The sequence below is a fragment of the Delphinapterus leucas genome, chromosome 3, assembly GCF_059928025.1.
Source record: "Delphinapterus leucas isolate spDelLeu-1000000601 "Yukka" chromosome 3, BTC_Dleu_Yukka2, whole genome shotgun sequence".
Classification (NCBI taxonomy): Eukaryota; Metazoa; Chordata; class Mammalia; order Artiodactyla; family Monodontidae; genus Delphinapterus; species Delphinapterus leucas.
The window spans coordinates 60,705,700-60,720,939 of NC_143131.1; the positions used below are offsets into that span (position 1 = coordinate 60,705,700).

Genomic DNA, 15,240 nt, shown 5'->3' on the forward strand with positions numbered 1-15,240 from the left:
CAACTACTACCACCACCAACCACTGCTGCTGCCACCCAGCATGTTGTAAGGGAGGAAGTTAGATAAAACGCAGGCAAGGTATGTGCTATACATAATGGAGACATCCTCATTTAGCACCTCAACAATCCTAAAGCCTGGGTGATGAGAAAATCCTGGTTGGGCATCTTTTAGTAACTTCAAAGATCTTTAAGATTTGTTCTAGCACTAACCTCACAGAATTCTCTGCAGCAGAACAAAGAGGCCAAATAAAGTAGTTTAACTTTATGATACTTGTTTAAGGCTATTCAAAGTGTACACAGAGGGTTCACAAAAAATTTCTTAATCGGAAGACAATGCAAATGCCAACAATATGAGTCCTCTGGTAGTCTAGTTCAAACAATGACGAGAAAATCTGGAAGACACTATAAAAACAATTCAATTGAAAAAAGCTAGTTAGAACTACACCTTTCCAATTTTGGAGATTGGTTCAAGACGGAGGAGAAGAAGGACGTGCACTCACTCCCAACTTAGAATCACAACTAACTGCTGAACAACCATCAACAGGAAGACACTGGAACGCACCAAAAAGACACCCCACATCCAAAGACAAAGGAGAAGCCACAATGAGACGGTAGGAGGGGCGCAATCACAATAAAATCAATTCCCATAACTGCTGGGTGGGTGACTCACAAATTGGAGAACACTTATACCACAGAAGTCCACCCACTGGAGGGAAGGTTCTGAGCCCCACATCAAGGCTTCCCAACCTGGGGGTCCAACAACAGGAGGAGGAATTCCCAGAGAATCAGACTTTGAAGGCTAGCGGGATTTGATTGCAGGACTTTGACAGGACTGGGGGGAAACAGAGACTCCACTCTCGGAGGGTACACACGAAGTAGTATGTGCATCAGGACGCAGGGGAAGGAGCAGTGACCGCAGGGGAGACTGAACCAGACCTACCTGCTAGTGTTGGAGGGTCTCCTGCAGAGGCAGGGGGTGGCTGTGGCTCACCGTGGGGACAAGGACACTGGCAGCAGAAGTTCCGGGAAGTACTCCTTGGCGTGAGCCCTCCCAGAGTCTGTCATTAGCCCCACCAAAGAGCCCAGGTAGGCTCCAGTCCTGGAGCCTAAACAACCAACAACAACCATACAACCAACAGGGAGGGAACCCAGCCCCACCCATCAGCAAACAAGCAGACTAAAGTTTTACTGAACTCTTCCCACCAGAGCAACACCCAGCTCTACCCACCACCAGTCCTTCCCATCAGGAAGCTTACACAAGCCTCTTAGATAGCCTCATCCAGCAGAGGGCAGACAGAAGAAGCAAGAACTACAATCCTGCAGCCTGTGGAACAAAAACCACATTCATAGAAAGACAGACAAAATGAAAAGACAGAGGACTATGTACCAGGTGAAGGAACAAGGTAAAACCTCAGAAAAACAAGTAAATGAAGTGGAGATAGGCAAACTTCAGAGAAAGAATTCAGAATAATGATAGTGAAGATGATCCAGGACCTCAGAAAAAGAATGGAGGGAAAGATTGAGAAGATGCAAAAAATGTTTAACAAAGACCTAGAAGAATTAGAGAACAAACACCTAGAAGAATTAAAGAACAAACACCTAGAAGTATTAAAGAACAAACAGAGATGAACAATACAATAACTAAAATGAAAAATACACTAGAAGGAATCAATAGCAGAATAACTGAGGCAGAAGAACGGATAAATGACCTGGAAGACAGAATGGTGGAATTCACTGCTGCAGAACAGAATAAAGAAAAAAGAATAAAAAGACAGGAAGACGGCCTAAGAGACCTCTGGGACAACATTAGACACACCAACATTCACATTATAGGGGTCCCAGAAGGAGAAAGGAGAGAAAGGACCCAAGAAAATATTTGAAGAGATTGTCGACAACTTCCCTAACATGGGAAAGGAAATAGCCACCCAAGTCCAGGAAGCGTAGAGAATCCCAAGGAAAAACACGCCGAGACACACAGTAATGAAATTGAGAAAAATTAAAGACAAAGAAAAATTATTAAAAGCCAACAAGGGAAAAACAACAAATAACATACAAGGGAACTCCCATAAGGTTAACAGCTGATTTCTCAGCAGAAACTCTACAAGCCAGGAGGGAGTGGCATGATATATTTAAAGTGATGAAAGGGAAGAACCTACAACCAAGATAACTCAAGGATCTCATTCAGATTCAATGTAGAAATTGAAAGCTTTACAGACAAGCAAAAGCTAAGAGAATTCAGCACCACCGAACCAGCTCCACAACAAATGCTAAAGGAACTTCTCTAAGTGGGAAACACAAGAGAAGAAAAGGACCCACAAAAACAAACCCAAAACAATTAAGAAAATAGTCATAGGAACATACATATCGATAATTACCTTAAACGTGAATGGATTAAATGCTCCAACCAAAAGACACTGAATGGATACAAAAAGAAGACCTGTATATATGCTGTCTACAAGAGACCCACTTCAGACCTAGGGAAACATACAGTCTGAAAGTGAGGGGATGGAAAAAGATATTCCACGCAAATGGAAATCAAAAGAAAGCTGGAGTAGCAATACTCATAGCAGATAAAATAGGCTTTAAAATAAAGAATGTTACAAGAGACAAGAAAGGACACTATACTATGATCAAGAGATCAATCCAAGAAGAAGATATAAGAATTATAAATGTTTATGCACCCAACATAGGAGCACCTCAATACATAAGGCAAATGCTAACACCTATAAAAGAGGAAATCGACAGTGACACAACAATAGTGGGGGATTTTAACACCTCACTTACACCAATGCACAGATCATCCAGATAGAAAATAAGGAAACACAAGCTTTAAATGACACGACAGACCAGATAGATTTAATTGATATTTATAGGAAATTCCATCCAAGAACAGCAGATCACACTTTCTTCTCATGTGCACACAGAACATTCTCCAGGATAGATCACCCCTTGGGTCACAAATCAAGCCTTGGTAAATTTAAGAAAATTGAAATCATATCAAGCATCTTTCCCAATGCTATGAGATTAGAAATCAATTACAGGGAAGAAAACATAAAAAGCATAAACACATGGAGGCTAAACAATACGCTACTAAATAACCAAGAGATCACTGAAGAAATCAAAGAGGGAATCAAAAATACCTAGAGACAAATGACAACGAAAACATGACGATCCAAAACCTATGGGATGCAGCAAAAGCAGTTCTAAGAGGGAAGTTTATAGCAATATAATCCCACCTCAAGAAACAAGAAAAATCTCAAATAAACAACCTAAGCTTACACCTAAAGCAACTAGAGAAAGAAGAACAAAACCCAAAGTTAGCAGAAGGAAAGAAATCATAAAGATCAGAGCAGAAATAAATGAAATAGAAACAAAGAAAACAATAGCAAAGATCAATAAAACTAAAAGCTGGTTCTTTGAGAAGATAAACAAAATTGATAAACCATTAGCCAGACTCATCAAGAAAAAGAGGGAGAGGACTCAAATCAATAAAATCAGAAGTGAAATAGGAGAAGTTACAACAGACACCGCAGAAATAGAAAGCATTGTAAGAGACTACTACAAGCAATTCTATGCCAATAAAGTGGACAACCTGGAAGAAATGGACAAATTCTTAGAAAGGTATAACCTTCGAAGACTGAACCAGGAAGAAACAGAAACTGTGAGCAAACCACTCACAAGTAATGAAATTGAAACTATGATGAAAAATCTTGCAACAAGCAAAAGTCCAGGACCAGATGGCTTCACAGGTGAATTCTATCAAACACAGAGAAGAGCTAACATCCATCCTTCTCAAACTCTTCCAATAAAGAACAGAGGGAGGAACACTCCCAAACTCATTCTACGAGGCCACCATCACCCTGATACCAAAACCAGACAAAGATACTACAAAAAAGGAAAATTACAGACCAATATCACTGATGAATATAGATGCAAAAATCCTCAACAAAATACTGGCCAACAGAATCCAACAACACATTAAAAGGATCATACACCATGCTCAAATGGGATTTATCCAGGGATGCAAGGATTCTTCAATATATGCAAATCAATCAATGTGATACACCATATTAACAAATTGAATAAAAACCATATGATTAGCTCAGTAGATGTAGGAAAAGGTTTTGACAAACTTCAATACCCATTTAGGACAAAACCTCTCCAGAAAGTGGGCACAGAGGGAACCTACCTCATCATAATAAAGGCCATATATGACAAACCCACAGCAAACATCACTCTCAATGGTGAAAAACTGAAAGCATTTCCTCTAACATCAGGAATAAGACAAGGATGTACAGTCTCGCCACTCTTACTCAACAGAGGTTTGGAAGTCCTAGCCATGGCAATCAGAGGAGAAAAAGAAATAAAAGGAATCCAAATTGGAAAAGAAGAAGTAAAACGGTCACTGTTTGCAGATGACATGATACTATACATAGATAATCCTAAAGATGCCACCAGAAAACTACTAGAGCTAATCAATGAATTTGGTAAAGTTGCAGGATACAAAATTAATGCACAGAAATCTTTTGAATTCCTATACACTAACAATGAAAGATCAGAAAGAGAAATTAAGGAAACAATCCCATTCTCTATTGCAACAAAAAGAATAAAATACCTAGGAATAAACCTAAGGAGGTAAAAGACCTGTACTCAGAAACCTATAAAGACACTGATGAAAGAAATCTAAGATGACACAAACAGATGGAGAGAAATACCATGTTCTTGGATTGGAAGAATCAATATTGTGAAAATGACTATACTAGCCAAAGCAATCTACAGATTCAATACAATCCCCATCAAATTACCAATGGCATTTTTTACGGAACTAGAACAAAAAAATCTTAAAATTTGTATGGAGACACAAAAGATCCCAAATAGCCAAAGCAATCTTGAGGGAAAAAAATGGAGCTGGAGGAATCAGACTCCCTGACTTCAGACTTTACTACAAAGCTACAGTAATCAAGATAGTATGGTACTGGCACAAAAACAGAAATGTAGAGCAATGGAACAGGATAGAAAGCCCAGAGATAAACCCAAGCATTTATGGTCAACTAATCTATGACAAAGGAAGCAGGGATATACAATGGAGAAAAGACAGTCTCTTCAATAAGTGGTGCTGGGAAAACTGGACAGCTACATGTAAAAGAATGAAATTAGAACACTCCCTAACACCATACACAAAAAAAACCTCAAAATGGATTAAAGACCTAAATGCAAGCCCAGACACCATCAAACTCTTAGAGGAAAATATAGGAAGAACACTCTTTGACATAAATCACAGCAAGATCTTTTTTGACCCACCTCCTAGAGAAATGTAAATAAAAACAAAAATAAACAAATGGGAGCTAGTGAAACTTCAAAGCTTTTGCACAGCAAAGGAAACCATAAACAAGATGAAATGACAACCCTCAGAATGGGAGAAAATATTTGCAAATGAAGCAACTGACAAAGGATTAATTTCCAAAATATACAAGCTGCTCATGTAGCTGAATATCAAAAAAAGAAACAACCCAACCTAAAAATGGGCAAAAGGCCTAGACATTTCTCCAAAAAAGATATACAGATTTGCAACAAACATATGAAAGGATACTCAACATCACTAATCATTACAGAAAGGCAAATCAAAACTACAATGAGGCATCACCTCGCACTTGTTAAAATGGGTATCATCAGAAAATCTACAAACAACAAATGCTGGAGAGGGTGCAGAGAAAAGGGAACCCTCTTGCACTGTTGGTGGGAATGTAAACTGATACAGCCACTATGGAGAACGGTATGGGGGTTCCTTAGAAAACTAAAAATAGAATTACCATATGACCCAGCAATCCCACTACTGGGCATATACCCTGAGAAAACCAGGATTCAAAAAGACACGTGCAACCCAATGTTCACTGCAGCACTATTTACAGTCGCCAGGTCAAGGAAGCAACCTAAATGCCCATCGAAAGATGAATGGATAAAGATGTGGTATATATATATATATATATATATATATATATATATATATATATAATGGAATATTACTCAGCCATAAAAAGGAACGAAATTGGGTCATTTGTTTAGACGTGGATGGATCTAGAGACTGTCATATAGAGTGAAGTAAGAAAGAGAAAAACAAATATCATATATTAATGCATATATGTGGAATCTAGAAAAATGGTACAGATGAACTGGTTTGCAAGGCAGAAATAGACACACAGATGTAGAGAACAAACATATGGACACCAAGGGGGGAAAGTGGGGGGGTGGGGGGGGTGGTGACGGTGGGCTGAATTGGGAGATGGGTATTGACATGTATACACTAATATGTATAGAATAGATAACTAATAAGGACCTGCTGTTTAAAAAATAAAGAAAAAAAAAGAACTACACCGTATTTACAGGTTATATTCCAAAGCCAAGCCTAAGGCAAAAGCTGCAGTAAGTTAAAAATTGTTCTTGAAAAACTTCTTAAAAGTGTGCCATGAGGGTGACAATACTATTTCTCTGTCAATAAACCCAACACAACAGCCAGATTTTCTCTCCAGCATCCCCTGAGATTAAGTAGTTGGCTTGTATGTGAGGTCATATTGTTTGTATGGTATTTCTCTTTGAACACCAGGAGAGAAATATGCTCAGTGCCTTTCAATATGGAGGAAACCAACGACCAAGTGAACTGCAAATCCACACTTCCCATCTCATCGTGGTTCTAGGGTGTAAATTCCCTGAGTGTAACAAGTGGAGCTGGCCATATTATTTAAATAAATGAGGGATGATTTTTTTATGGTTAAACGCATATAGCTAACTTTCATGTGTGTATGACTGGCTGGGTTTTAGAAACACCCAGCTGCATACGGCTTCATTCTCTAGCAACTGAAAACAAACTTTTGGACCAGGGTCCATAGTAAAAAAAAAAAAAAAAATCATTTAAAACTGTAACCTACTACACACACACACACGTCTGTGTGTGTATATACAATACATGCATATACATACATACACACATATATGTAAAAAGGTTCACAAAATATTTACCTTTATTACATCCTATGTATTTGATCTATTCCATTCTGTTCTACTTTCTTAAAATTTTTTTAGGTTGCAACTCAGTAGTTTTCTTGATGCCCAACCGGGTTACAACATACAGTTTGAAGAACATTGAACTGGAGTATTTCAAGCTCTTAACTACTCAGAGAATTATGTAGGGCAGTACCTGGGGGTTAAGAAAAACAATCAAGCAAGCACATTTGTCCATAATATTTTAATACTTTTCCACTTTTAAATACTGGTTTTAATTTTGTGATTGTAACATGGAAGATCCAACTTTATTATTTTTTAAAAACATCACCAGGATCATAAAGCTATTTAGAATACACTCTACACACTCCCAAGGTACTTTAAAATGATTATGTTTTGAGTTTGTAGATGAACAATGACAATAATCCAAATACACTGTCTGTACAACTTGGATCAAATAGTGGTGAAAGTGTTTAACTGGACAAACAACTGATAAGCTTAAAGATAATCAGCACAATTTCACAAGAGAACCAGCTCAGCCCAACTAAAATTTTCTCAATAGCAACTGACACTGATGTTGTATAGGAGTACAAATTAGTTGATGAAACTGAACAAACGGGAACCCCATTCCTCCTTTTCCTTCTTTTGTATTCCTACATCCCTCCCAGTCATCCTCTTCCTTGGTCTGGCTACCCCTGTGGCAAACCCAAATCAAGAGCTGCTATGACACCCTCCATCTCAAAATCAGGAGCCCTGAATTACAAGTGAAATACTGTGCTCTCTTGAACTGTACAGTGGGCACTCAGGGACAAAACCCCTCATCACCAATATTTTTCATGTTTCTATCACAGTACAAAAGAGTAACTGAGTAGAAAAGAGAGTAAAATGATATTTTTTTTTTTGCTTGGGGAAGAGAAGTAGGAAATAACTGTGGATGAGAAAACATCATGTATATTCAATATGTAGGAATTAGCCTTATGGAAATAATTCTAGAGGGTCTGAATGCTGTCTAAAGGGCTAGTACCTCTCCAAATTTCGATCTCTTTTAAACTCCTTTCATATTCCCCAACTCATTTCTAAATCTGGTTGGGCAGGATTAACCCTAGTGAAGTACCAGTGCAATTACCTGAAGGTAAAATGTATCCTTTACTTTTCTTCTTTTTTTTAATACAAATATTTTTCCTGTAATCATTTACAGAATTGCAAAAGTATATCATTAACATTTAGTGCAAATGCAACTAATGTAGGTTTAGACACTGCTCTGTAAACTTTCCATACCTTTGTAAAATAAAGCTATCCAATTTAGTCATGATAGTACCAGAAATGGCAAACAGAGAAACATTTATAGTGGGCATATAGAATTGTTTTTGAAGATTCCCATCAGTGGCTACTATGGTGAATAAACCTTCCCTCCCCAACCCTCCCATACTCCCAACCCCAATCCCACAACTGATTGTAAAATAAAATACACATTTGAGGTATAAACTTTTCTTTTTTAAACATCACAATATAAAATGTTAACTGGTGATGTAGTAAACTGATAAGATAATTTGTCTTATTTGCCTTAACTAGCATTACCACCATATAGGCACTTTTTCCTTGTAGTCAAATTATGAATAGTATTTTTCTGTAATAAGGCATATTCCATGCACATCATTTAGAGAAAGGTAAATTAAAAAATAGAAAAGATTTATGGAGCATGAAATCTGCGTGCATGTAATGTAAGCATATGTTTTATATGTATTTTCCTCTCTGTACAGACTAATAAATACCACTTTATCTGATGCAAGTAATTCACTTCCAGGATTGTGTATATTAAGTGATCAGACTAATCCCATCATTAAATTATCACCTTGCATTTATCATTAAGACTCCATTACCATGTAGGAAATATATACAGGACATGTTCCACGTGACATGATTTCCTGCTTTACAAAATGGGTCTGGTTTTTGTGTTTCTATAGAGATGAACAAGTCAGCAAAGCATCTACAAAATGCCTCTGATTTACGTAAACACATTTGTGTATAAACACAGTGAAGATTCTGAAGTGGGCGGTCATTTCTACTTCAATGAGTACCATTCCCTGCCTCTGCTCCATGTTTCAGGGTTTTTCAAAGGGGCCTAAAACTAAAAAAAGTATTTTACGTTTAACTTCTTACAGCAACTAAAGAAAGAATTTCAGTTTGAATCACATGGTCTTCTTTACTGCCCTGCTGAAGTTTCTGATCAAGAGGCAAACAGGAGCGGTGCCCACATTTTCTACGCATATCTCGCAACGTATCTTTTAAACTGACCCAAATTAGAAGAACAACCACGTGTTACTGAATACTAGAAATATTGAATCAAATGCCAAACTCAAACAGTGAGATTTGCTGGAACATGTAATACCATATACCCTCTCACCAATTTCAGGAAAACATGAGCTCATTTTATTCTGACCGTTTTACCAGAAAGTAGTTTATGCCTATAAGGTTGTACAGATGTTTCTGTTTGGAGGCAGGCAGAACCAATTTAGAAATTACCAAATTGTGTTTGTAACAAACTGAAAAAAATCTGTAGCACACAGTACACAACTAAAAATACAATAGAAATATAAAGATATCTGGAGAAAAAAATAAAGCTTTTCACTCTTTCTCCATCAGAACCAAAGTTCTTCATGGGAGTAAGACTATAGAAAAGGCGAAATCACAGGTTATTGACAGCCCTCAGTTATTAAGAGACACTTTACATGACAACATGAATTATTATAGAAATCAGCAGCAATGAATTCTATGATTATACAAAGCAAAAATGTCAAAAAATTCTGGACACAGATTTGACTGTAGGCCTATAAAAAGAACCCCATCCAGAAATTTGGTGCACAGAAAGCACATGCCCCATGTGCGTCCAACTTTTGTGCTTTTCTCTTGTGCACAAAGCCTGGTACAACTGAGGATCTTAGGCCAAACCACAGTAAATTAAAAATTCTGAAAAAGTTTCCAAAAATTAAAGCATCGATTCCTAGTTGTGATTCAAAGTTGATTTTTTTTTCTCTTCTAGGAGCAAGCAAATAAAAATATAGCCATATACATGTAATTTTACATGTATTTATAGTTATATGCTGAGCGAGGAGATCTAGCAGAAGACAGCTAGTGTTAAGATGTTCAGCTTTGCTATTGCAGTATTTCTTCATTTTTGTACACAAGGCCAAGGTGTTGGGCCATAGACAAGGCTATAGATCCTATGTTCCAGCTTAGAGCATTCAATTTTGTTTTTTAATTTTTTTCCTCCAACATGGAATGTCACACAGCCTTGTTTCAGTCACTGTAGGAAAGAAAATGACAAGTAAAACACTCAGCACTGTATTATTTACTAACAGCTGCAGGACTAACAGAACAGACTCCTCCTACCTTCTGCACTCATGTAATGCACAGAATCTTTATCAAAGTTTATATTTTAAGGATTTTTCACCTTTAAGAATATAAAATTATTAACTTTACATATTTGAAATTTATCATCAGAAAGGAACAGAAGGTATAAGAAATGTTCTGAAAGTTAGAAAAAATTAAAAAGGGCAATGTGCTACAAGAAGCAAAGAGGGAATCAAGTAGAGGTTTCTGGATCCGTACCCCATAAACTGGAATTTCCTTCTTCTTAGTGTTCAATAAAAACTATGCTATACAATATCATTTATCAAGAATTAAAAAAATTTATTTAGGCTATGGGAAAGAGGTCTGCCTTATCTTAAGAAATACTGTGTCAAATGAGTTTAAGAGTTTTGACTAAGTTTTAAATATCTTTGGGCCTCATTAACTCTTTATGGAATTTCTCTAAAGATGATACACACTATTGAAAGTTACTATTTCTCCATCACCAAAATTAAGAATGTTAGCTTTCCTAAGGTTTCAATGCTAGGATCCACTTCATACATACATCTTCCAAAATTATTATGAAACAATTATTACTTTAGGTAAATGAAGATTTATTTTAGGTAAATGAAAATTTGGTTCTCTGCCAGAAAGAAGCTCAATCTGGACTCAAAGGCCAGAGCTAAGTTTTGGCCAGTGAGTCTTTCCAGTTCTATCTTTACACACACACACACATGTCCACAAACAATGGTACCATCTCCTTCCCGTAATATGAATTCTTTTCCAAGGATTTTGAGCCCTTCCCTCTAGGTCCACAAAAGAAGAATGTGTACACTCGTGGGCACACACACAGTCAGTCAATAAAACAATGCCCCAAATCCAACAGTTTAGAGGCAAATGCTGTGGACATGTTAGCATGTATTTTGCAAATATTTTCAAAATTATTCTTCTCAAACATAGTTGAGAGCATGTTTTATTATATAACTGCATTCTGATTTCTTTTGCTTAATACCCAGTTATATTTTCTACCCTTCTCTGCAAGGCTGAAGGTAAAGGTGAAGAGGGAAAACAGATACAGCTGCAAGCTTGGTCTTGGTTCGAGCAAACAGCAACTCTAGAAATCTTAAGGCTGTGGGGAGAGACACACAGCTAAGTAAGGTGACAAACCTGATGCCATCATGTGGCATCACGTTTTCAGTGTATTTGATAAATACAGCGCAGTGACAGAATCAATAAGAAGCTATGTGTCCAGATTGAGCCACAACAATTCTGAAGTACAAGATATCCTAAAAACAGTGCATTTATGCTTTAAGAGAATCCCTCAAAGGTCAGGCTTTGTCCCAAACACTAACCATTCAGAGAAGTAAGACTAGAACCTGTTTAACATTTTCATGTAACCTGTTTTCCTGGGAAAAGCTACATATCTGGGACATCAATGCACTAACCCTTGTGTTTGTGTCTGAAAATAAATTTAGGCTTTGAGTTTTTGTTTTTTGTTTTTTTAAGAAATAGCACACTATAAACATTATCAGAAACCAGACTTAATTAAAAGTATAATCACTACAGTTGACCCTTGAACAACATGGCTTTGAACTGCGCACATCCAACTACATGCAAATGTTTTTCAGTACTACACGATCTGGGGTTGGTTGAATCCTCGATGCAGAGGCACCTAGGACATGGAGGGCGGACTGTAAGTCATACTCGATTTTCATCTGTGCAGGGGGCCAGTGCTCCTGACCCCCACGACATTCATGCGTCAACTGTATATGGTTATTAACTATATTATTTTTATCTAAAGAAATTGACTCAAGAATATAAATTTCTCAGCAAATGATTTAACAGTCAATGTAGGTGAGCATGAGAGGACGGTCATAAGTACTTACTGCTTGTGAATTATACTTTGGTAATATCTATTACAAATTTAAATGTTAACACTCAGAGAGTTTCACAGAAATTGAATTATACAAATGGTTCTCAAATGGATGAAAAGATGCTCAAATTCATTTGTAACAAGAGGACTATGACAGTTATTTTTTGGCCATGCCACGTGGCTTGTGGAACCTCAGTTCCCCGACCAGGGATTCTGGAATCCTAACCACTAGGCCACCAGGGAACTCCCAAGAGGACCACAATTTAAACTACACTGGGAGAGTATTTTTCACCTATCAAGTTGGAAAAAAATCAGAAAGTTTTATTTCATACATTGTGTGAGAGGGTCAGAGAAACAGGCATTCCAACATGTTATTGCTGGTGAGATGGTAAATTAATACAACCTCTACAGAGGCCAATATCTAAATTACAGATGCACAAGCCCCCCAGAAGTGCCAGCAGTGTCACATCTAGTAATTTACCCACATACAAAATGACATATGGATATGACTGCAATACTGTGTGCTCTAGCAAAAATTAGAAACAACTTTAACATCTACAAATGGAGAATTGATTAAATTGTGTACATCCATACAAATGGGATTCTACATAGCCATAAACAAAGAATAAAGCAGCTCTGCACCAATATGGAAAGACCTTCGAGATAAAGCATATGCAGAAGCAAGATGCAGAACCCTGAGTAGAGTATGCAATTTCTTTCAATAACAATAAGTGTATGTGTGGGAGGAATACACTTGTATTTGCTTATTCAGGTGAAAATGAAACATCTCTGGAAAGACACAAGAACATATTCACAGCAGCTATACACTTGTGTGCGTGTGGGGGGGGGGCAAGTGTGGTGGTGCAGAACTGGGTGAGCAGGGGACTGGGGATGAATTTTACTGTGTATCTTTTCATACTTTTGACTTCTGAACCATGTTAACATGTCACTCATTTAAGAAAAATTAAAGAGTTCAGCTCCTTGCACAAAGACAGTCAGTGCAGCATTATTTGACAGTAGAAATATGGAACCAACCAGACATTAACATGGGACAGTGGTTAATAAATTCTGCAACATTTATACAACAGATGTTAAAAGGATGAGATGGTTTTGTATGTCTCATATCTTTATATGGACTAACAGTCAAGATATATTAAGTAGAAAAAGCAAGCTGCAAGATAATGCTTTGAAAAAAAAATTTTTAGATATATGTCAATACATATGTACAAGTCTGGAAGAATATACAACAAACGTAACACTAATAGGGGATTTGTACTTCTGAAATTTTATAGTTCTATAATATTAAAATTTCCTTCAATTAAGCAGACATTATCTAACATAAACAGAAAAAATAATGAAAAATTAAGTTTTAAAGGCTATAAAAACTACAACTCTTCACATCTGGAAACATCATGTAAAAGAAACTACTTTCAAAAACTAACTTGTAATGTCTGCAGAGCCATATTAGTCTATAAAGTTTAAAAAAAAGAATAACATATATTTTCCAGTACCTGTTAATACTAGAACAAAATAGGTTTTCCTGCAGTTTTTTCTTGTACGTAAGAAGTAAAACGTTTTAGAAACTTTGGATACTCTCGCTTTGCCACTGCCCTTAACACTGAGGCTGGTGCCCATCCTCCAGGGTTTACTGTGAGACAAAGGAAAATGAAAACTGTTAAGATAATTCTCCAAATACACGTAAAGCACTCATTTTGTTCCTTTGTTCTTTAAAAATTCCTCACATTGAAAAAGCATCTCTTAAAAGTCTTGACCACTCAGTACTTAGTACTGTACTAACCACCAGATGAGAACAGATAACAAATAAGAAAGCATTTATCACTGTTCTAAAATGTTCTAAAATGTTCTTGGTTCCCTAAATTATAAGTAAATATTAGTATAGCAACACTTTAGGTTACTTAAGGCAGATTTATTCAATGAACTCTACTATAATCAAATAGTAACTTGCTCAGGCATAGTTGTCTCTTTAAACATACTAGCTGTGATGGCCCTGTAATAAAGAAGGCTTGAAGGTTTTATTAGAGGGACTCCAGTAACTACTGCAGGTAGGAAATAGGTGTAGCAAGGAACCATAACAAGTGATAAACAGGGCTGTCCAGCAGTAGGCCGATGTGAAATAAGTCACTAGCAACTAAGAAAGAAGCAGGGAGCAAAGATTCAGAAAACTAAAAAGCCTGACAACAAGAAAAAGAACTGTTCACCTGAAACATATTTTATATCAACTATTATTTCAATTAAAAACAAAAACACACACAAAAAACCAAAATTATAAAGTAAAAAAGAAGAAAACTATTTCCAGTAATCCAACAACCAAGCAACAATTCAATATTAACATTTTGTTGTATTTCTTTCCAACTTTTCACATATATATTCTTTTCTTCTTTTAAAAATTATTGAAATGGTATTTTATATGCTTTTTCTCACCCCGTAACATTATTTTGTAAACATTTTTCTAAATCACTAAATGGTCTTTGAAAATTTGGGAAAAAAAAGAAGTATTAATTTTCTTTCTCACTGTTGCTTATTTTCCTAATTACACATATTCTATTAGGCAAATATCTAGTAAAACAGTTCTTAAAACCATAATATGTAATAGTGATCTAAAGATGAAATTTAAAAATTTACCTATCCAGCCCCAGCTTCAGAAATTCTGATACAGCAGTTATTCAGACATGTATATTTTGAAAGATTCCCGATAATTTTGATATACATCTCTCCAAATTAAAAATTACTAAATCTAAAGGATAAAAACTAAAAAGACATTTATAAATGGTATTTTTCCAAACTGTCAGTTATCATGTAGATCACAATAAAAACATCCATATTCCCAAGTAGCAAAAACAAAACCAAAATACATACCATTAGCTACATATGTAATCTTGCATAGAATGTTGTCCCTGCTAATCTCCTGGTTTCCCTCTGGCGGGCTTACCAAGGTTTGACAAATCATAGCAATATTTATTTTGGCACGGACACATCGATTGTTTAGCTGCCAAAACAAAAAGT

The 15,240-nt window shown here is 36.5% G+C and overlaps 1 protein-coding gene across 6 annotated transcripts in view; it reads right to left on the reverse strand.

The window, feature by feature from the left end:
• Positions 1 to 9,402: 9,402 nt before the first annotated feature.
• CERT1 (ceramide transporter 1) overlaps positions 9,403 to 15,240 on the reverse strand; it is a 126,302-nt gene continuing 120,464 nt past the window's right edge. For 5 of the 6 annotated variants that reach the window (XM_089909031.1, XM_030759710.2, XM_022594826.3 and 2 more), the window contains 3 exons: positions 15,094 to 15,223; positions 13,728 to 13,864; positions 9,403 to 10,299 (listed from right to left, as the gene is read on the reverse strand). In XM_089909031.1, the coding sequence (XP_089765157.1) occupies positions 13,737 to 13,864; positions 15,094 to 15,223 (258 nt within the window). In that variant the 3' untranslated portion in view covers positions 9,403 to 10,299; positions 13,728 to 13,736. Of the gene's footprint in view, positions 10,300 to 13,727; positions 13,865 to 14,859; positions 14,986 to 15,093; positions 15,224 to 15,240 lie in introns of those variants that run through there. The other variant, XR_016392707.1, reaches the window with a different exon arrangement.